Source organism: Metopolophium dirhodum, chromosome 5, assembly GCF_019925205.1.
Source record: "Metopolophium dirhodum isolate CAU chromosome 5, ASM1992520v1, whole genome shotgun sequence".
Lineage (NCBI taxonomy): Eukaryota > Metazoa > Arthropoda > Insecta > Hemiptera > Aphididae > Metopolophium > Metopolophium dirhodum.
In genome coordinates this window covers 34,176,310-34,200,615 of record NC_083564.1, presented here as the reverse complement: position 1 = coordinate 34,200,615, position 24,306 = coordinate 34,176,310, and the positions used below count along the sequence as shown (strand labels likewise).

Below are 24,306 nucleotides of genomic sequence, written 5' to 3'. Positions count from 1 at the left end.
CCACAAAAACCCATCAATCGCATATTATTATATTATCCGATTATTATTAACACTTTGTTCGACGATTCGCTAAACGCATGACCGGGTGAGGCGAAAATATAAAATCGTTATTTTTATAATTAACCTAGTTGATTAGTTTATTTAGATAACATATTATTAGAACAAAAGTTTCCAAATATTATTTGTCTTAAAATGTAATATAAAGTTTTGGGTGAGGTATGGGGCGTTAGAAAAATTTTGGCCTCCAGCGAAACCCATTTTCTAAATTCACAGTGGCCGCATAAAATATTATAACAGACTCTTTTACAAACGGATTTCGATATAATATTATATTATATAATATAATATTATATTATGATAATATCACAACAACAATCCCCGCCGTGTTGCCCGCAAGTTATGACCACATACAGTTGTTCGTGCAGCGATCCGTATTTCACGCCTCGGCGGATTTTCATATCTCCGGGACGTCACCACCGCCGACGGTGGGTCACAGGTGGCCGACCACCGGCAGTATACCGGAGTCGGTAAAACGGTCATTAGCAGGAAAACAAACGCGCATACACACATAACATATTCCACGCATAGTTTTCACTATCAAAATATTACATTTTTATTGTATTAAATCTAATATTTATCTATGTAAAATTAAAAAGACATAATTGTATACATACATAGGTATACATACATACTGTAACGTCAATAATAGTATGTACAGGGGGACGAGGTGGCCGAGCGGTCTAACGCGACGGATTCGGCACAGCCGGTCCGAGTTCGATCCTCGACCACTGGGCGGCATTTTTCTCCGTGCAAGTCACGGTGTCCGGAGAACAAGTGCCGCCATCCCCCCACCCCGGGGCACGGCAGAAACCTACGGGTGCCCCATTAGAAATTCTGCCAAACACAACACACACGTGTACCAACCTACCCAATATAAAACCTACCAAACCTACCCAATATAAAACCTACAGTGCCCTACCCACACCCAATGGCCTATGTTGCCGCGGGTTACCCAATAAAAAAAAAAAAAAAAAAAAAAAAAAAAAATAGTATGTACAGAAAATTAGACGCACGTTTTTTTCGTTTCCTGAAAAGTATAATAATTTTAAGGATTCGCCCCCCCCTCTTTTACCCGTGCACCATCCAACTATATATTATTATAATATATACAGTGTTGTGCATGGCACCAATAACTGGAATTGTATACACGCAGAGCGCAGTTCACGAACTCCATGTGTATATAGTCACGGTACCTTATAGGATAATGTATAATAAGTAATAACTAATAACATGTCGTATATTATACGCACCACTGCAATATTAGAATATTTTACTAACTCACGCGTCTCGCCGCTCTGCAGTATACGATGATGCGACGTCTTATAATATAAAACAGATCAGTGAGCCAACCGGGGGGTGGTGTGGAGTTCGGACCCCCCCCCCACTCCCTTGGGCCGTAAGAAATATTTTATTAAGTATATTTATTTATTCTACAACATCATAATATGGATAAATGATCGACTGTAATAACGAATTTGTGGTAGTTCACATTATGATAAGACGACTACGGAGAACATTTCACAGCGTTCGGCACATCAAACGAACTATAGACCCCCTCCCCCCCGCAGTAAAACAATTCTGGTTATATGCGCTATTAGCGGAACTGTAAAAATTGTTTAGCAGTTTTTATAGTTCCTATTTATATATGTTTTTACTGCTCATGAGTAACGGCGACGGTCGAATTGGAGGCCAACTGTGTATATACTACCTATATAATATATTATAATACCCATATACATAAATTATATATAATAACATATATATATATATATATATATATACGTTCTCGCGCACAACACTGCACATCCGTCCGTCTTCGTCCGTACCTATAGTACTTGAGTGGAGATTATAATGATTTTCTGCACGAAACACGCACGCACATGATATTATATTATCGTCGTCGCATCGTGATATACACACCGGTTAGCATTCTGATGCACCGTCCAGATAAGTGCAACACTGTGCAGCAACTCTACCGCGGACGCACGCGGTCAGCCAACGACCACAAATCTGAACCTGCACCAGGACGAGGAGGAGTTATCAGCTGTATGCGCCGCGGATCGTAGTCGGATACCTGCAGCAGCCGTTTGGAAGGTTTTCCGTGGTTTTTTTTTTCCAAGCGCCTACCGCAATAATATTCTGTGAAGTGCGACACGTGCAAGCGGAAATCGTGCGATTCTCACATCATAATATAATATACTATTACTATTATAATATACAGAAGGATTCGCGAGGCGGCATAATAATGGTGTGTATGGTTTCGTATGGGTGTGTGTTGAGTATGTTCTAGCCGAGTGGTATTTAATGACGACGACCATGATGCGACTACGGTGATGATGGTGTCGCGCGCCGTTTGATCGTCGAGATTTTTAATGATCACGACCACGAAGTGATCTCGCAACACCCATAACGGTATATCACACGATTAAATAATGATTCGATGCCGTCATCGCAGCGTGTTCGTGACGGCGAACAGCATCATGGGGTTATAACGGAAAAAAAAATATATCGAGGGTGTCAATAACGGACCAAAACACAAAAACGCATCATATATCGTATTCGGTCGCAATTAGTAGAGATACATAATACAATATTGTTCACAAATAGTTTTTATTGTCTCTGATAAATAAACGAACTATATAGGAAGTATAGGTATAGGTGCCTATAACAATAATGATGTTGACTCGTGTAGTCATGCGGCGTCCACATTGTGTCCCTTCCACATAAGTCGTACAACGAGTCGAAGCGCCAAAGCGTTATAGAAAACAGAATTCGTACAAAGACTTTAATACAACAGTTGGTTACCTATATTAATACATGTAAAAGGTGATTCCCCAAGCGGGCTCATCGCCAGTTTTTCTTTAATTTTGAATTCATTCAAAATATGATTTTTGCCATTTTTATAAGTAGACACCCGGGCACCTATAACTATATACTTTAATACTATATTTCAAAATACTTATTACTTAGCCGATAAATAATTGTAAATACTAATTATGTATTTATCTTTTATACGATAGTGATCACCGACCCAATGATTTAATAATTCGAATATTACGTTGTCTACTAACTCTTCTATGGCTGGTGCATATTTCGAATTCAAGATAATTATTTTATTTTAAATTTAAATTTTCTTTCGATTATGTTTTTTTCACCCACGACAGTGTAATACTATGTTTTTAATTTGACGATTAACAAATAAAATGATAATAATATCTCGTTTCGACTATACGTGACAATACTCTGTACTTTTTAGAACACCAAAATAGATAAGGTTAGTACGTTAATAGAAACGAAATATAATATTATTAATCTATACTGTTAGAGTATACAAATATTACAAACATACTAAGTACATAATATATTGTTATTTTTGCTCACGTATAACATGACACACGTATTTTAATGGACCAATTTATTTTAGCCTTTTTTTTCCAATGACGGTAAAAATACGAATCGTTTGAAAGAGTGGTCAATACATCATTTTGAAAATAGATTATAATATTATTTATTTCGTTGAAATATGAGTGTATACTTCCTATACTATAACGTGTTCGTGATATTTACATAATATATTATTCGTTTGTATACATGTAGTAAAATAAATATTATTACCAACGCGACCCCAATTGAATTATTCTATTGTGTTCGTCATTCACCAAAAAATATTCACTCTAAAAATCAAAAACAACTCACGAAAATAATATTATTGTTTAAAGCATTAAGGTATGCACTGTTATACGACCAGTTTTCTATAATGTCTATATAGGTACCTGCGTACACCTAACTAAGAGAGTTACGTCCGTGAAGATGTTTGCAAATAGTATTATACACTTAATGATGCTTGAAACTCCCTAGTTAATACAGATAATATTATTAATAATAATTTGATAGGCTGGGTATGAAAGGTCCGATTTTAACCGTATTATAAGCTCCTTGTTGAGACATCAAAGGACGCATGCTTATACGGTTATACCTACATATGATAATTTTAGCGGAATTTAGATTCATATTATTATTATATAATAATATATATAATATTACATACGCAGGATAATTTACCAAAGCATTAATGCATTATTAAGGATGAAATATAAAGAATAAACTATCATGCTTGGTGAATCACCCTGTATTAAACGGAATATCAACAGTAAGACGGCGACAGAGACAAAATATACAATTGGTAGAACAATAACGAAACAATAATTAACCCCTCGGTATACACAGAGCCTGCAGTAGCCGTACGCGTTCACCGTTAATCCCAAAACGCATAATATTACCTATATTATATTCTAATTGGAAAGAAATACCGTAGCACATGGGCAAAATTGCAATAATAGATAGGTATATAATATTATATTATATGGCTACTTAACGAATCGCCAACAGTAACACAACAATATTATCACAACGGCATGTTTTACACGACCTTTCTTTAGACCGGTCGAACGAAACGTAACTATAATAGTACCATCGCTGCAGACAATGTCGATAGGTACATACGTTGTGTGTACGTACTCTCATTTAAATCGTTCGTTAATTGGCATTTTCTTTTATTTTGCAGGCATCAAAATTATAATAATATAATAATATGTAATGTACGCAACACGTGTTTATTATTTTTAATTAGACCGGAAGCAGACGGCTTTCGCTATGAAGACGTGCGCGTGCGCGTAAGAGCCGTTGAATCCCAAAAGACGTTGCGCGTATTCACTGTACAGTATAATAAATTATTATTCAGTAATCTATCACACAGTATATTTACTACATAGTACATAGTACATACCTAAATAATATAGGTAATAATGTAATATTGTTATTAACACCTATGACTTTATAATATAATACGCACGTCGGCCACGAACGAACGAGACGACGTGTTCATTAGGAATATTATAACGCATATAGACGATTATTTGTTTTCGCTTTATTAATATTCTTTTTCGAAATTTAGGCGCCTCACCGAAACTATCCGAAGAGAGGCTTTATGCTCTATAAAAATATAATTATTCAATCAACTAAGGCGAGGTATTGTTGTATTATATTGGTTTTTCAATCAGTCCGGAGGCCGTGTCTATACGAATTATAGGTACCTAATATACGATTAAAATTCCACTTTTTCACTCCTTGTCAGCGGCGGTGGGATACGTCTATATAATACGATCGATTTTTTATATTTTTTAATAAATTATTTACGTACATCTGATGATTACAATGGTGCATAACACCACATGCCATATAGGCGAACCGATACGTATTTTAGGGAGAAATAAAGGCCCTTTTAAAATAAGGACTAAATACGCCTCTCTTGGTTAAGCGGGATATTATTTTAGCCGAATTTTAAGGGAGACTTTATTTTTTTTTTTAATAAAATTTCCACAAACGGGTATCTAAAAAAGTCACCCCCTCCCCCAAACAATGTTTTGAATATATTTAAAAATATTACCTAATGTGCAATAAACATTAATACATAAAGCATATTATAATAATCAAAAATGTCAAAATAATATTTTTTGGAGGCAACAAATCAAATATGTGCTTGTATTTTCCAAGTTTATTGAAAACCTTAGATTAAACAAAAAAAAAGTTTTCATTCCCGTAGAGATATGGATTAGAGTTAATTCCAGTGAGCGATGTAGAGGTAGGTACACAATTTTACTATAGACAACGCTCGGGTCAAGCAGTAAATAAAACACACGAAAATATTTCAATTAAAACATATTATATTATATCAACTATATAAGAGTATTTTTCATACGTGCCTTTGAATCGATTTCACGTTTTCTACGAGAGTCCCGAGGCTCCGCCGATGGGTCAAATCTAATGTTTTGCAGAGAAAGTCTCGAGAGGATAATATTATCTATAATAATATAATGGTTTGTATTTTGTTTAGACGGCAAGTCGCGGGACAGACCACGTGACCGGCGGCGGCGTTCCCAAAAACAAATTCGGCGCAGACCACCACCACCGCAACTACAATAATAATATTATATATACATACAAATGCTGTACCTGTTAGCGCCGCTCTACATATGTTATCAAAGTGTACGCGTATAATATATTTCTTTATTATTATGATATATAGGTCGGAATTAATTAGCGAGCTGATTTTAGCAGTCGCGTGCGTGGGGGGGCCCCGGAGGCGGCGTCGTTTTGTCGTTGTCTGCTGCGACGGTTGCAGGACCGGCACGTAGGACCTGCGGCGTTGATGTCTCCCGAAACGCGCAGCATCTCCGTACGTGTACTCGACAGTATTATTATACGTACAATATATGATGTGAATATCACACACATACACACACACACACACACACACACTCGCACTTGTATATTGTCGTACGCACGTCGTCGGTGAAAGAGCTCGTGCGCGGAGGTCTGTGAACGTTTTGAGAATAGATAATAATGTCACAAACACACAGATACGCGACGACGACTATACGCTCGTTATTACACCGGCACGCAGGCCAGGCAGGTAGGTAGGTGTACACGCGTATTATATTGTATTGTTGTAGTGTGCGAGTAGTATTATACGACGTACCGGAATTCGTATTGTTCTCGGAACGGCAACGGCGGAGGCAGAGGTCCGAACACGCCGGAATGCATCCCCGGGGCTGACGACGACCGACGAGCTCGTTTTCGGTCTCTTTCCGGCATCGCGGACGCCGAAAATTTCTGGACCGGGCCAATCGAAAAACGACCGTCCGCCACTGTTGCAGCAGTCGTCCGGGGGTTAGGTTCGGCAATATCTATCTATATAATATTATTATTGTACATGTAAACGTATACCTATATAACACGCCTGCCTGCCTGCGTTTTCCACGCCGAGCGCATGCGAGTACTGTGGCTACAACGACTATACAACAGACATTCTACGTGCTATTATTATACCGTCAACGAGAGCGGCCGGGAAGGTGGTTGTAGGACGCTATAATAATATCGTAGTAAATATTACATTTCAAAGCGACGAACTGATTTATGACAATGGAGCTTATCCAGCGAGTTTTTCCTCGGGGCCATACGCTAAACAGATTCAGTGGCTACCTGCGGTATAATAATATAATACACGCGCCCTGGTTTTTAGTACAATACACAGCGCCGCGACGATGACAAGATAATAAAAATATTTAATAATGACCATAACGATAATAATATAATAGTAAGTATACGGTTCACTAGCTGGCACACTGCACACTGCAGGTAAGTGCAACTAATATTTGAGTATAATTAATTAAGTATAAATTAATAAATAATTATAACTTGACACATTTCTCCCGCCCCCCCTGTTCGGATTTTCTCTCGGAAAACACCATCATCAATAGATAACCGACTTTCATTGAGCAAATCTATCAAAGTTAGGTATCTTTTTTTCCTACTCATAAATCAAGTTGCTTACAATTAGTAAGTGTGTAACTGATATAAATATTATACTTGCTGAAGGAGACGATGTGTAAACTAGAGTCTTCTATGTCCTTTAGAAGAACAAGATATGATCTGGAGCCTGATATAGATATGACTATGGTATAAAATAATGGATACCTACATAAACAGCGTATACATTTGTAAAACAAACTGTGGTGATTAAGTTAAAATTATCAGTGAGTATCGGAGTATCGTCTATTGATAATAAATCAACGTTTGATGATCATTTTATTTTACCATAATTATATGTAAAATAATGTATTATGATCATGTTACATATTATAACTAGGTATTCAAAAAAGTCTCATCAAATTGACATAATGAGAAAATTTCGAAAAATATAATGATTAGTTCACAAAAATTAAATTTGCATTTAAATATGCAAAAAATTGTGTAAAAAATGTATTGCATGATTTATAAAGTATACCTAAAAAATAAATTTATATAATTTTTCCTCCGATCGCTCCTCGCGTACTACATGCTGCAGGAAACATCGTTTTCGTCATGAAAGAAGGTAAAGCTTCTGGTTTTCAGCGCAGTCTGAGGGAATCGAGAACACGTGATATCGTTTTTGCACTGCAGTGCGTCAGAGTTAGCAGCAATGTGCACAGTACCTACACCTCCCTTGGGTGAAACCCTAAACGTCTTTTAGTTTAAATTTGTTGTCCGGCAAAATCGAGGGCAAAGTAATTAATTCTAACTGTGGCGGTATGAATACCGCGAATACTAATAGGAATTTCAAACGTTTTACGGTTCATATATTATTATATTTATGTGAATTATAGACGAAACAGGATCTCAGATAATTGTATTTATTATAATATCGTTATAATCGTCCAAGATCTATAGGTAAGTATTGATCGGCGTTTGGACGAAAAATCGTACTTGACGGTGTGCCGATCATAATACGCACACGATTATACATGTTTAACGTACACGCTCCTTTCAATCGCGCAAAAAAAGTTACCGATTTTTTTTATCGAAACCGTACGCCCGTCTTGCCACCCGCGAGATTATCTCAGGATATTATACGAAAAGTACGAGGGGAAATCTTATCATCTGATATGATTCTATCTTGTAAATCGTCGAAAAACTATATTATTGTATAGCCGACGGGATCCATTTAAATCAATCACCTGAGCGAGTATTATTATAATAATATTATGCGTACAATGTACTCAACTATATTCAATAATCTATGGATCCGATTAAAATCTACTCCGCAGTTGCGTCGCGCGCGTGTCGTACATAATATTATATTGGCGTATTAAATTTATTAGTGTTATTATTATTACTAAAACATTATACTTTCGTCAAAACGTGCAGAATATATTATTATAATTATTTATTATTATAAACACAGTATTATCGTAATCAATTAGGCATAGGTACCTCGTAATATATTATTACCTATATTATTTTATAGGTACTTTCTGATTTACGATAAGAAGCGGCGCGGATAACGTTACAACAACCGCTTTCGGGCCACCGATAACCGCGTTTACCATAATATTATAATATACATATATATATAATACATTGAAAATTTGTTTAAATACGCCTCGCAAAATCGAGATATTATCTAAAAGTCGACGGCTGTACCTAATGTTTCGCCTGGAAACCCAAAGTTCGTGTTTTGTACAACGATAACGTCCATGGCACGTAATGTTCGCGTGTGGGTCATCAAACGCCAATGGACCACGACGACAGTAAATTGTAGACGGCCAAACAAACGTGCCTCGAGTTCCATTCCGCGTGCCAAATTTGCCCACTCGGCAAAAGACTCCAGTGTACTACGACGGCCGTGTTAACATAAACCATTAAAATATTTGTCTGGACGTGACGTAGATATTATATTATTATATAATATCAACACGTTTCGTCATATTTTTGTTTACAGTAATGATTATATTTCGTACACGGGCGCTCGCGAACACGTCGTATAACCTTAGGGTAATTATTGAAATCTTTCCCGGGCGTATAGCACCCCAGATGTGAACGAAATAATAATAAAAATAATAATACAATAACGACGCGAAACATAACGCCATTATATTATTATATTCTGCGAGCTTAATACGAGCCGATATATTTACTAGAGGAACAGTGCATAGAAAAACGCTTTTTTTTAAAAGCCGCTCAATTTTTCTTTTTTCCCGCGTACCTACGTCTATTCGAACGCGCTTACAATATAATAATATCGTGTTCAGTATCGTATTGTGATGATGATGTGTACCTGAAGAAATGTTCGGCCAAAAGTCGTCGTCTTCCAGGTCGCACTGCTGGTCGTGTCCCGGCATGGTTCCGGCGATGTCCTGCAAACGTGATTATTGTAATGATGTATCGCTAATAATATACAATACCTATTATACACGACGACGAGTATCATCGATCACCACCTGTACACGACGAAAAAACCGGCGTGAAATCGACCACGTCTCCCCGTTATTATCTATGTACGCATACAACACGTAGTAAACTTCATGATAACGACGATATAGTATAAATTATTATATTATTGTGTGTCGTTTGAACGCGAAACACAGTGGCAGCGGCGACTGTTTATAGTTTCGACACGACGCCATAATAATACAACTGCTGATATTATAATATACGTATAGGTATCTACAAAATATACGGATGCATATACGACGACGGAGGAAAGCGAGTGCTGGAGATAAGTTTTGACGGTTGTACGGTCTTCCGGTCGGGCGGCGCGTATTGAGTTTCTCTCCGCCTAGTGTTCGACACATGCAACACACCACCTCTGAGATCGTCACACACACACATTACATACACACCGAGACACATGCCCACTCAGTGGCGCTCGTACTACAATTATTAATATTCAATGGCATAGTATTGCGTATGTGAGCTACAGCGGTTTTTGCGGGGTGGTTTCGAATACGGGATTTTTCACATCGTCGTCCGGAGGTCAAAACCCAGGTCGGAGAGGTTATTTTGAGTGGTCGACCCTGCAGGTTCGGCCGTGGACGACAGTGGCTAACTGTATGGCCATCTACTAATTCAAAATGAGTATCCTGCATATACCTGTAACCTAACCGGCTACCTATCCAACTATAACCGGAGCTGTCCCAAAGTTTTTCGTGACCGGGGGGGAATTGATTTTGGCACCCCTAAATCATCATAACACATCGGGATAAAATATATGATGAAAACTATCCACAGATCGGTCAGAGATTTGCAACATTTTAGCAAATTTGACCAAGGTCATTCAACTCATGATATCGGTCAGTGTTAATGTAACTCATAGTAGGTACCTACTCGGTATTAAAATAATAACACTAATAAATAATAACTACTTATACATAGTCAGCGCCCGTCGATTGGTACTTGCAATAACGAATTTCTACAGAGAAATTTTGATATTTTTAAATAATAAATAACAATTATGATTTATGACTAACAAACAAGTTCATCTGGAATTCAGAGGGCTTGTAGAAATTGTCTTATAATGGGGCCAAGGACAAAACGGTCACTTCGGACGACCCCGAGTAGAATAAGAAAAGTCTACACGTAAATAAACTACCTACAAATAGCTATAGGTACATATATTATTTTATTTATATCTAGTGGGTGGAGTGTACAAATTGCAAGGGGTGGATGCTATAAAAATAAATTTTCACCACACATAATATTATAAACAATATTATATCGCCACGTCAATGAACCCGAGTATAATATGCAGTTTGGGTAAACTGTACAACACGAAAGATTTTGGAAACGTAAGACGACGTTAAAATTATAATGGTATATTTCGTGAAAACAAAAGCGCACCGGAATTAGTCGGTTACATTCGTTCTTCTTTTTATGGGAGTGTGTATTAGTAGTTATACAGTAGACGGGTACCTACCTAGTAGGAGACCGTTTCGAATCGCAGCGATTACCACGGTAATGAAGAAAAACAGAGGTAAAAAAAAGATTATTACTGCGCCGTTCGACCATACCAAATCAAGAAGTCACTACCTGTCCGACCGACTGTACGGAGAACCGTATAGTATAAACTACTCACCACGACTAGCCTCAGGCCTGCCCGTCCGTTTCGATTTTTAAAAAAGATTGCGATTTTTTTTTTACCTTTACGCTGCCGTCGTCGTTAAGACAGAAATACAAAAGACGATCATACTCTGCTGCAGTTGTTAATTTACAGCCGCGCGGTAGGCGTATGCGTATAAAATAGAAAAAGGCATTTAGAGAGCGATGAAACCATCGTAAAACGATGTCTTAATTCTACCGACGGTCAGCAGACTCGACGACGACTCCGAAAGAAAGATATATAATAATAATATTATCAAAATAAAATACGGACGGCAGCAGTCTCCAATAAATACGTACGAATGACATGTTTGTCATAAGACCAAGTCGAATCGACGGCAATTTGCAAGGCGAGTACAGCCGATAATTACATGGACTGCGCAGTGTATTCGAAAACCGTTTGGAGCCGCACCGGAAACCGATACGACCGTCGATCGTACACACTTGAAACGTAATGTCTATCGAAGCCACTCGAAAAACTTCGATTTAAACTTTTGACACTCGAGATTTATAGGGAAATTGCAGTTGCGAAGGAGTTCGTTCTGCCAAAGATACCAACCACTTTCGCAGTCCATTTCAAGTTTACGAAGACCTCTTCTACGAACGGTTTTCGAGTGTACTTCAAACACTTTGAGACAACGACAAGAAATATTAGTTCACACGTTTTTTTTCGGGCGGCTAATCGTTTGTCGGAGACCTATTACGACTAGCACTGACTGATATGTATTATAATGGTATTACATATACAATAATCGACGACGACGACAACGACACGCGGACATAATAATATGCCACCGGCATTAGGCTTAGGCCGTACTAGAGTTCGACACGTCAAATCATGACCGCCGTTCAGAAAATTCTCTTCGCAGGACCGAAATGGGTAAAAAACGAAACCCGTCTGAGCATCGTGCGTCATACCGCACCAACACCACCCACCGCTGCAGGTCCTGGCGAACCCCTGGTCGGACAGCCGGTTTTGGGAACCACCCTATTCAATCGTACGTGATTTACCATCACAACCCTCCAACTGCTGCACAATATATAATGCGATATTTCTCCCCGCACCCCACACACATTATATCGATCACGGAAAACAAAAAGCCAGTCCCTCGTTTTTTATTGTGCATAAAATATAATCCGACTGTACGGTGCTGCACCTGCAGTCAACACTAGGAAAGCCTTTCACTCTCGGGCTTTTGACCCCCCGTCATATTATTTCCGTCACAGCGTTAAAGGGTTAATAGGGGATGGGAGCAAAGTACGCTGATATCCGCTTGGAAACTCTAAAACCGGCGGGACACAGTGCGCCATGCGGTCCGCGGTCCATGCGCGAAACCGGGTCGGCGGTGTATAATATTGGCGGGGTCGACGATAAAAATACGAACGTTGTTTATAACAACGTGTAAGTGAGTTGACGGACGAAACCCGTGGGCGACGCTAATATCATATGATATTTTAATAAGTGCCTAATAATAATAATATACGCGTTATGTCGTAAACGAATGAAAGTCCGGCGAGCTCGTGTCCTCGCCACACCTCTAAACGGCTCGTGACTCATTCACTATCATGAGCAGGTGACAAAACGAGACGTCGTGACGTATCTCATAAAGTCCTGTACCGGGCCGGGGAAACGGCGAAAAAAATCCGGTTAGGTTAAATTGAAAATCCTAACCGCGAAATCAGACCTGATAACGATGATAATAATATTATGATACTCGTCAATCGTAACCCACTTGCGTCGCCAAAAGTAATATCATTTAGTACAACGTGACGTTGGTACGTACCTTGGATGTCCGGTGGAAGCAGCTCTGCGGGCCGAACGCGAACTTCACGAGGCGAACACGAAAATCTAAACACTCGAAAGAGAGGTCGGTGGTAAATACTCGCACTTCGCGATCACGTGTTCAAATATCCGAACGGAAAATATTTATTTCGATATCGTTTTAAAGCCCGAAAGACGAATAAAACACGTTCGTAAATCGCGACTGACAGCGACGACGCGGACGCGCGAGATTTCGAAAAACAAAATGTAATAAAATAACAGCGTATAACGACTTCGACTTCGACGAGTGGAACGCACGCGCACACGATACGACGCTCAAACGGTCGCTGTGCAACAGACACGCACTCGACGCACACTGATCGCGCGCGCACGCACACACACTCCGCTCGACCACGCCGCCGCACGCACACTACTTCAGCGCTTCCGACGGCCCAACCTGTTGACCCCGCGCCGCCGACGAGTCGCCACACACAACAACAATAATAATATTATTATTATCTCGTTCGGTTCGGTTTTTTCGCCGTTTCCCGGCGCGAACGTCGTTTCGTGGACCAATACACACGATAATAATAATACTGTAATAATTATAATATTTTAATGAATGCTTTGTGAACGGACGGTTTCGATGTAAATAATTTATTTTACCCGTTTACGTCGACCTGCTGTACCATAGTATTATTAGTATTAGACACGTCGACCATCCGAACGTAACGCGTCTGATACTGATGATTATAATTATTATCATTATTACAATCGAATATAATAATATTATGTCGTGTAATGCACTTAAATTGTTGAGCTTTGTATCTGTACTGATTTTAAATTCTCTGCTTCTATTGAATGTCTACTGTTCTATTATTGTTTTTTTCAGTCCTGGAGTATGGTATAAGCTGCAGTCTGGGTTCCAATTACTAATACTGACCAGATCCAGCGTGTCCAGAAGACATTTTTCAAGTTTCTTGCTCTTTTTTTACAATAAAATGACCACCACACGATTATACTCCTGTTCGTCGGATTCTTAACTAAAAATCATTAGCTGATATAGAAGGGTTGATAATAATCTTGTTTCCGTCTAAACTTATCAATATTTCTCTACAGATGCTCAAGTGTTATTGACTTATTGGGTAATATAAATTTCCCTACTCGGAACCTTCGCCATTTCCATTCCTTTTATATTCCAATTTCGCCAGTTTGTTCAACACTTTATTTTAAAAAAAAAAAAATGTACAGGACGATGACAACGCTGGCCAACGAGGGTCGAGGACCCATCGTTCTTTTATTTTGAATTATTATCATTTTATTTTTATTTAAAATGCATTGTAATTTTATTATTATTATTATTATTATTTTTCAATGTCATTATAACTATTTTAATTTGTTAAATATTAGCTTGCAAATGTGTTTTCATATTCGAATAATTGGGGCAGCCCGTATAAAAGATATTACGAATATTATAAATAAAATAATTAATAATATAATTAGCACTTTAAGCGCGTTATCATCGTCCGCGTTCCGGAAAAATCGCGTTAAATATAAACGCAACAACAATAATATTATTGTTATTGTCGACGCCTAGTGATTGTTCTGTCTCGATTACAAGACGTGGACCTCGTTTATAGTATTTTTCGTACTTTTATGTGTTACGACGTTGTACGTCTATTCTGACACGTCTATGTTTCCATACAACAAAATACAACTAATAAAGATATCATTATTGTGACGACGACGACGACGACGACGACCAAACAACGTGGGCAGGTGCCTACTATGTCATTTTATTTTTACCTACGACGCATTCGTCATACGATTTCACGTCACACGATATTGTTCGGATCGAACCTATCATATAGGTCGTAAAATGTTCGTTATCGATTCGTTCAACAATCGTAATCTGCTATAAAGTGAGTTCTACAACGAAAATGCCGACTGGTAACCCTTAACCATCGCTGCGGATAACGATAGCGTCGTGAAACGAACAAAATATTATTAAAATATTAAAGGTCGTGACTGCTCAATGGTCCGAACAGAAATAAAACACGTATCGAATTATAACGGTTGGCTTTATGCGTAACATTTAAATTGAAGACCCCTTTTATAATAATATGTATTGAGTTGTGAAAAGTAAAAGCACTCGTCGTGTGCTCACTGCTATGCTGCGATTTGTTTTCCCCGTGAAAGGTCAAGTTCGGCCGCCGAGTTCGACTTTTGATTTGTTTGGGAAACTAATTTCCCACGACCGTTTAGAAAACCGAGAACGAGAACGGAGAAGTGCACAATGGCACTGAAACGGACCGCACAGTCCACGTGCAAGTTTTACAATCGCCGTAAGTAATGCGATAATTAAAAGTATTGCTTCTTGTCAGGGTGTCTGAAAATGCTGAACGTAACATTTTAATGTGAATTTATGACGTTTATTTCGGGACCGTTTGAACGATGCGGGGAGTGCATAATGGTGAATCGTGTTTTTCGTGAAACGAAATTTAATTTTATCTATTAGTGTTTCGGCGATGTCTGTTATTACACATTCCAGGGAGGACTGTGTCTGCTGTCGTGTACCAAAAAGACATTAGGACGAAAACGAGACTCCAGAAAGGTTGCACTTAAAACGTGCGTTTTATAATTACACATCATGACCCCTGCAATACCGGTCCAACATTCATTATATGCACCAGACTCTATCGGTCGTCCAAAATGTACCATTATTATTATTATTATTATATTCCACGTTGTACGATTATTACCCACTCCTGAAAAATAATGACCGCGCGAAAGACACGAGTACATAATATTATTTTAATTTGATTATGGCGGACATGCGCAGTGATCTCTCTCGGTTTTGATTAATCGTCCGGGCACACAAAATAATAACTATAATAACACCGCGAAGACGTAACGTAAATGTTATAGCCCGAAAACGCTTATTCTCAATCTGTTCTCAATCATTTTTAACAAATTAATCGTTCATCATTTATCAGGTTATTTGTTTCCGGTATAAATACCTTGTTAACAAAACCATAAAAGTAATATAGGTAATAATATGTGTTCGAATTCGAGCACGTAACCTATAAGATATATAGGTACTATACAATGTTTATCATTTAATGAGTTAATTATAATATATTCAAACCGCTTTTAGAAGAAACCTTGTACCAACAAGACATGTAGAAAATATAATATTATGAATGTATTTTTAAATTCATAATAAGTATTAAATACAATTCAATAGGTTTATTACATCACTTTAACGAACGAAGTTCTACATTTGGTAGACGATAGGTATAGTTCAGTTTGTAAAAGAAAAACACCAGACTACCTACCTATTATATAGATTTTCATCGTTTAAAATAATGAAAAAGCTCAAATTATTAGAATTCATAAAAGATTAGAAGCAATAAAATACATGAAAGTACGTTGGTAATTGGTCCATAACATGTCCTATTGTTATTTGTTACGCTTCATAAGTATGATTTTGATGATAATATTACAAACCTATCATAAACTCGATACTCCTCGTTCGAGTATAATATGGAACATGGATTAATATTGTACTGAAATAATGAAATAACATTTTGAGATTTTTACTTTTTACGTTTAGAACTTATAGAAATAAAACGAAGTTATGTGTGCAGTGCGTGTTACTTAAACTCGTATAGTCGCATACTGAAATCATTATGGTAATTGGTAACTGTAAATAATATTCTACTCCAATAGTTTTATATTTTTAGGACATTCAAATAATAAAGCAAATAGCAATATTATACTGTTAATAATTAATACCGTTCTTCGATACCAGCTTATACCTACATGGCCGAGGATATAATAATAAGCTTATAAAATCACTTTAAAATATCAACAAATATAATTTTTAACGAATATAATATAACGTAATAACTGTTATCAATACGATTAAATAGCTGATCATCTCAAACGTGCGGAAATTGATTAAAAATCGTGCAATTGTGTGAAATCATAATTTCATCGATCAAATGGAAGTATGAAAAAAATGGATGAATGTATATTATTTAGTATATTCACTATTCACCAGAGTTTAAGTTAAATATTTAAGTTCCCATACATTATTAAGCTAGGTATAAGGTATACCTGAAAGTATATAACATAGTAAGTGCCTACTTTTGATAACATTAATTAGTAATGTGTGAGGCCTTCTTCGAAATAAACAGCAAAAGTAAAATTGTACGGTAATACGGTATTATCATGATATGATTAAGTATTAAACTTTTTGTTTATTATTAAATATGCATACTGTATAATTAGAACTCTATATTTTACAGTACCTTTTTATGAATTTAATTGAATTTTATATAATATTGTAAAGTAATACTTAAGTTTCTTCTCAGAAGTCAGAAAAAATATTTAATTAATTGACAACGGATTTTTCGATCGACAGCATTGGTGAAACTTACGTTTGGTTAATAACTATTCGCACTTAGCGAAGTTATATTAACTCGCAACAAATGAACAAATTTCAATCACACAGCTTTTGTTGGTCCTGTGTAATGGAGAAATGAATGAAGAAAATTCGTTTTTTAACTTTTGATTTTCTGTTATATTTTAAGGAAATCCTATAAATACTCTTCATATTAACCTACTAACTCTGCATTCACCCTAGTATTAACTAACTTTTCAAACAAAATTATATTCGTCAAGGAACTTACAATATTGTGTTGCACGTCCTTTTTAGGTTTGTTTATAGGTAGGTACTTTAAACTTGCCATTCCCAAAATAAAAGATATTGTGTGCGTATCATTAGCATACTACAATTTAACTATATACATAATAAAAGTATAAAACACACCTATCACATAAAATTAATATCGGTTTGCCCGAGTTTTATTTGGCTGGGTAATGATACTTACGAATCGCGATAAATTAACCGATACGAATCTCGAGAGGGGAAGAAAGAAACAACCGTGAACAAGAATAAAATCGTAAAAATGTGATAAAAACCGCAGATGAAGGAGTTACCTATACATACATGCTGGCGTAGGATAATATGTCTATGGCTGCGATAAAAAAGAAGAAAAAACGTAAATAAAAAACATAATAATAATATCTATCTGCGTGTCAACTGCAGCCAGCTACAGATACAAACGTTCGACACGCCATTTGGTATTTTATCCTCGGGCGCGGTCAAATAAATTGGATCGCATTTATGGTTTTCGTTTGAAAATCCGATAAAAGCATTATTTTACTACACGTAAAATGAGCACGTTAATAATATTATTGCACCGCCTAACCGTGAGGAGCAAGCACGAAATCTATGTACGATCTTCTTGTGGAAATAAAAGTACAGCTTTACAATATTATATTATATACCTGTACCAGTGGCGTAGTCTTGGTGGTGGTCACTGGCCGGGGGGGGGGGGGGGGAGCACATCCCACCACCAAATTTTCTAAACATAATATTATGTAAGACCATGTAACCGACGTGTGGAAATTGTAATTTGTATATGAAGGCTACTGCAAAAGTCTATAGCGTATTATAATATTATGTATCCAAGGCATCGGCATATCAAACTTATTATATGGATCCGTGTTAAGCCTCCCTCAGATCAGATAACAAGTTTTGAGCCCCCCCCCCCCCACCTGTCTACGCCACTGATTCTCGTACCATACTCGAATACCATGTTTTATTATTGTCGCAACAATTTACATTCGTGGGCGTTCGATTGAAAAAACGCGTCAGACGACATTATTTCTATACTTTCCTTCTACAGTCGAGGAGTTTACCGGTTAACCATAGACACGATGACACGATTGGCACGATTCCTGTAACTCTACGAGAATCACGCAAACGAAAATCAAAGTATGGTCCATCCGAGTCCATAAGTCTGCATAATATAATACTATATCAAATTATAAGACCACTACTAAATTAGTTATTCGTAAACCGCAGAGAAAGCGATTCGGTACGATCGACTGCAGCAGATATATACCCATACGACGAATAATGGATTTTTGTTCCAGTCGCTATATAGAATGATATAAATGTAATACATTTTTCGAGTCGTTTACACCGAGCCCACAGTTGCGTTTCCCACGACTTCAGCTGTAGTTCAGTCATAAAAATATAAAATACAACCCGATCTCCAAACGCGCAGTAACCATAATAATATTATAATATAGGTATAGTGGTTATATTATTATATACTCGCTGTCTGTTCTGCTCATTTTTACGTATCTATTACTATAAACAAGTGGCCGAAATGAGCCTTTATTGTTATGGATATTATACTTACTGATGCCTGGCGTGATTATGTCATAATATTATTTAGATTATATTATTATTATTATTACGGGTTTCAATCACCGGTGAATTATTAATTTTCGACAACTCGTTTTCGATACGTTCGTCGCTTTATTGGAAATATTATGGAATTCAGTCGTAATATATATATCACAATAGTAGCCTACGCGACTCGAGTGACCGGATGTTATTGGGCGGGTACGGTTCGGAAACGTTTGAAACTAAACTAATACCTAATAATATAATAATAATAATAATAATAATAATAATACACATTGCACATACCCCGTATTATTATGGAATGCATTGTTTACGCCTATTTTTACAATAGAGTTTAAAAGTCATTCGGCGTTCACGGCTAATTTAATATTTTAAAAACGTACAGGTAATTTGAAATCATTCATTAAAAGGTACGAGGTACCAACTCACGGGCGTGCGCTTAGGTTACCTACGACGAAACATATTATATTTTTGGTGCTGAAGAAAGGCGAACGTTTTACGCATATACCTACAACAAGTGGGTGGACATATTATGGTATGTCATAATTGCCTGATATTATTATCACATCCTCTCGCGGTCGGCGAGTGTAGCTGGTAACAAAATAATAACTATCAACCGTTACATTAGAGTGTACCTAGAGAAACTATTGGCCGACAAATTTAATAATAATATCGAATACCCTATAATAGATAGAATTATAGTGAGCTAGGTAGGCGAGGGACGGTGGGTAATGGATATATTGAAATACAAGAGCAGGATCGTATATTTAAATACGTATAGTACAGATTATATAAGTTCTATAATATGTACCCTTCAAGCGAATCATTAAAATTTCGCCGTATAATAGTAAAAAAACATAAATAATTTGTATAGAATATAATTTATTAATAATATATTATGTTTCTTATTGGGTGTCGTAATAGGATCGTTTATGAATATTGTGAGTTTTGGATGATCAAAAAAAATAAGAAATTCAACAATTTAAAACTCAAATTCAAAATGTTTGTTATATTTACTTTCAAATCATGAGATCATTCATAATAATATCAGACTTATTTATCTTTATATTATAATATTATATTTATACTAAGTATATAATAATATCTTTATGTACACGCATCGGTGCGCTCGCGTAATGTCTTTAATATTAATAACTAATAAGTATAATAACATTAATAACCGACAATTGTTGGTAACAATAAACCATAATTAGTAGGCATTTCTTTTGTATACTGATTTTGTCATAATTCTGAAAAATAGTATTTTAAACATAACAATTTCTCTTAGTGTATAGTGCCACTAGCCCGCTACGTCATATATCCACAACTAGAATGCGTAATGATAGATTTATAATATTATGTAATTTAATTATCGGTAAACAACACATTAAGCCGAGTCCACAAAAAGATAACAAAATAAAAAAAAAAAACGATGTTTGTATTTTAAAAAACAATTTAGTCTGTCCGTGGCCTCCGTCTATTATGGGAAAGTTAAGCTTTTGTTTACTATTTTATCATATTGTGTGGAATCGGCATTATACCCACGTGACTATGCCTATTCTCTGGAACTAGTTTATATGATTTACGGTAGGTAATATACTAATATACCTATAAAGGCTACTTATAACAAGTTGAAAGTTACGATATTTTGCCATGTCATACTTACCTATTTTACATCCAAAATTATCAATCTGGATTTGAACCATTTTTGAAAAATATTCTAGAACAATATAGTCAATATATCTATATTATAATCATTGATTATAAAGTATAGAATTTATAATCAATGATATAACCAATATGTATACGTTATAGCAACGAATATTGTCATTATTTTATACGTTTCGTTTCCAGAACGGAATTGCGTAGGTCAAGTACAGACAAATACACAGGTCCTATACTTAGCACGCTTAAAATTAATTTAGTAAAATCTGATGATTATTTAATATGACTACGATAAATTCCATCGAGATGCGTAATAATAAATTATTATTACTATTGTTACAATAATAATATAACCGATTAAAAAATATTATATATATTATCATAATATCATAAACCTAAATAAAGCGAAACTCGAGCCAAGCCAAACGACGGGGTGTATAATATAGATAATCGAAATATTTCAATCAAAAACTTTATTTTTCGCTGGCGACTGGCCAGTCGGCGGTATGGTACCTATAGCAATATAATAGTATTATTATGTACGTGTTGCGAGCGAAACAGAAAACCCGACGCGAACGTTTTATACTTTATATTTTATATTGTCCACGCGTGCTATCGGTTTATTAAATTCGAACGCGTACCACATATTATTATTATTATTATTATAATGTTTGCGACATAAAACCGACAGTGGACATCATCGTTTCGTATATTATATTATTATGGATTTTTCCGCGCGCAGATCTCGTTAAATTTTATTTCGATTTTAATATACGAGGCCGAGTGCTCTGCTCGGATATCGTTCACTGCAATAATCGTCACCATAATTATTATATTATATTATAATATCTTAAAAGGCACGCATTCGAATGCCTATACAGGGTGGTCGTTCAATACAGGGAGTGTTAGCGCGGTATACTATTGTTAATATAATAGCGGCAGCGAAAAATAACCATTGTTGTACTGCGGGGTGATTTTTATGATTAACTTGCATTTATTCGAATTGTGATTTTTGGAATTGTTATTTTTATATCGGTGCTGCAGCAGAAAGAACATAATATTAATATAATAGGATTTTAAAATACTTATTCATAGCTGTTTTGAAATTTAGGTTAAGCACCGTCGTGTTGCGATTCCAAAACACTGAATAATTAGTTTCTCAGTTATTAAACTTTAAAGCTAAAGCTATATAAGAATAAGAATAATATATAGGTAGTCTATTGAACTTTTTGAATACAATATGAATAAATAAGTAAGTGGGAGTATAAACGGGACGGACGACGTAGTTTAAAAAAATATTAAAAAACTATACCTGTTTGAATTATATTTAGACTTAAATGAATGCATAAATATTTTCTAAAATTCATTAGCAGTGAAACGGAGATGTTTTCGTTTGAAAAACAATAGCTTGTACCGCTATGGTATCATTGGATATATAGAGTGAATCTAATCTTTCCGATAGACCTTAAACGCCAAGGTAAATATTTCGTGGTGTTTTAAATTGTACGCAAATTTGAAGGTCTTTCGATTTTCAAATTTTTGGGTGATATCGGTTGAAAAAACACGCTACGCTGTTTAAAACCATAAAAAGTATAGAAACCGTTTTTAATTAACAACAATAACAATTATACTCGTTCATCGGATATCACATGTATAGTACTACTACTGTCTACTACAACTGTAATATAATATTATTTTATACTAATTAATGTAAACGACGATGGCGGCGGACATCCTGTTTCTTTCTCTGCCGATTCGCCGGCGAGTGACGCGACGTCTCGGGCGTTCTCGACAGACAATAATTATTGTCATTACTAATTATACCCACTGTATAGGGAATATCGCAGTCGGACGACAATATTTATAATTATTTTAACTGTGGTGATTGATTTCGTAAAAAAAAACTATAAACGATTGTCAAGGAGCTTCCAAAAAAACAATACACCTTCAATATTGTTGTCATTCGTAGTATCGAAAGGTTTAAAAAAAACATTTCTTGGCCAACCGCTGGAATTTACTATAAAAGAGGATTGTCGTGTGACCGAAAGTCTGAAATGTGTAGTATCGGTCAGCTATAGGCCTTGTTTAACATCACGTTCTCATTTATGTAACAATATTGTAGGAATTTTTAACGATCTGGGAGATGATATTAAAATACATTACATAATAAGTACTTAATATATTAGTATTAACGATGAAACGTCACTCTTCTTTTCCGTTACCCCTGCACAGGAAAACGTTTACTACGAATAATTAAACGTCGATAGTTTAATTTATGACGACATATCGAAATATATTTAAGCTTCAAACTCCTATCAGTCTCGTGTATATTATTTAGTGTCAATTACCAGCTTACCACCTTACGTCTTCACTTATATAGTTATATACCAATTACCAAACCTATAATTACTCTTAGTTCCTTTACTATATCATTAGAGGTTATCGACTAACCAATTAATTATCATAAACTATGTATTATCTCCGAAATTAATACTAAAATATTGCTGAAGATATTTCCTAATCTATAGTACCTATATTTACGATCGACCACGAAATATTTAAACTAGGCATGAGTTCATGAATATTTTATACAATGGGCGTATTATATTGTTGAGTCCTGTGGACCCAAATTTACAACTAATTCGGTCTGAAAAATAATCTAATATTAACTATTAAATCAACAGAAAAGTAACCATTTACTGTTCACATTTTACTGATTTAGGACTGCCAATACACTGCAATATGTTAAAAAGTCATAATTAGTATCAATATAGGTAAAAAAAAAATTGGCGTCAATTAGGACTATTATCGGACAGAATTCAGCTATTATCATAATTAATATAATATTATAATTCCAGATCTGAGCTTGAACTGTATAACTTAATTTATTGTGTGGATATTAAAAAGCTGAACGAAATAGTATATAATATGATTAGAAAGACGTTGTATACGTGAATATAATTGCGGATTACGACATGAACATAACAGTTTATCAATATTCGATGGACAATAAAGTTTTTATAACAATAAAAAATAATTACTATCATGTTCGGTC

The 24,306-nt window shown here is 35.9% G+C and overlaps 1 protein-coding gene across 4 annotated transcripts in view; it reads right to left on the bottom strand.

The window, feature by feature from the left end:
- Positions 1-24,306, bottom strand: part of LOC132944346 (protein TANC2) — a 198,292-nt gene that overhangs the window by 51,737 nt on the left and 122,249 nt on the right. The window contains exons 1-2 of one of the 4 annotated variants that reach the window (XM_061013640.1): positions 13,320-13,723; positions 9,716-9,794 (exon numbers count right to left, since the gene is read on the bottom strand). The exons of the other annotated variants lie outside the window; for them this stretch is intronic. Coding sequence (XP_060869623.1) covers positions 9,716-9,779 — 64 coding nt within the window. The 5' untranslated portion in view covers positions 9,780-9,794; positions 13,320-13,723. Of the gene's footprint in view, positions 1-9,715; positions 9,795-13,319; positions 13,724-24,306 lie in introns of those variants that run through there. 4 annotated transcript variants of the gene reach the window in all.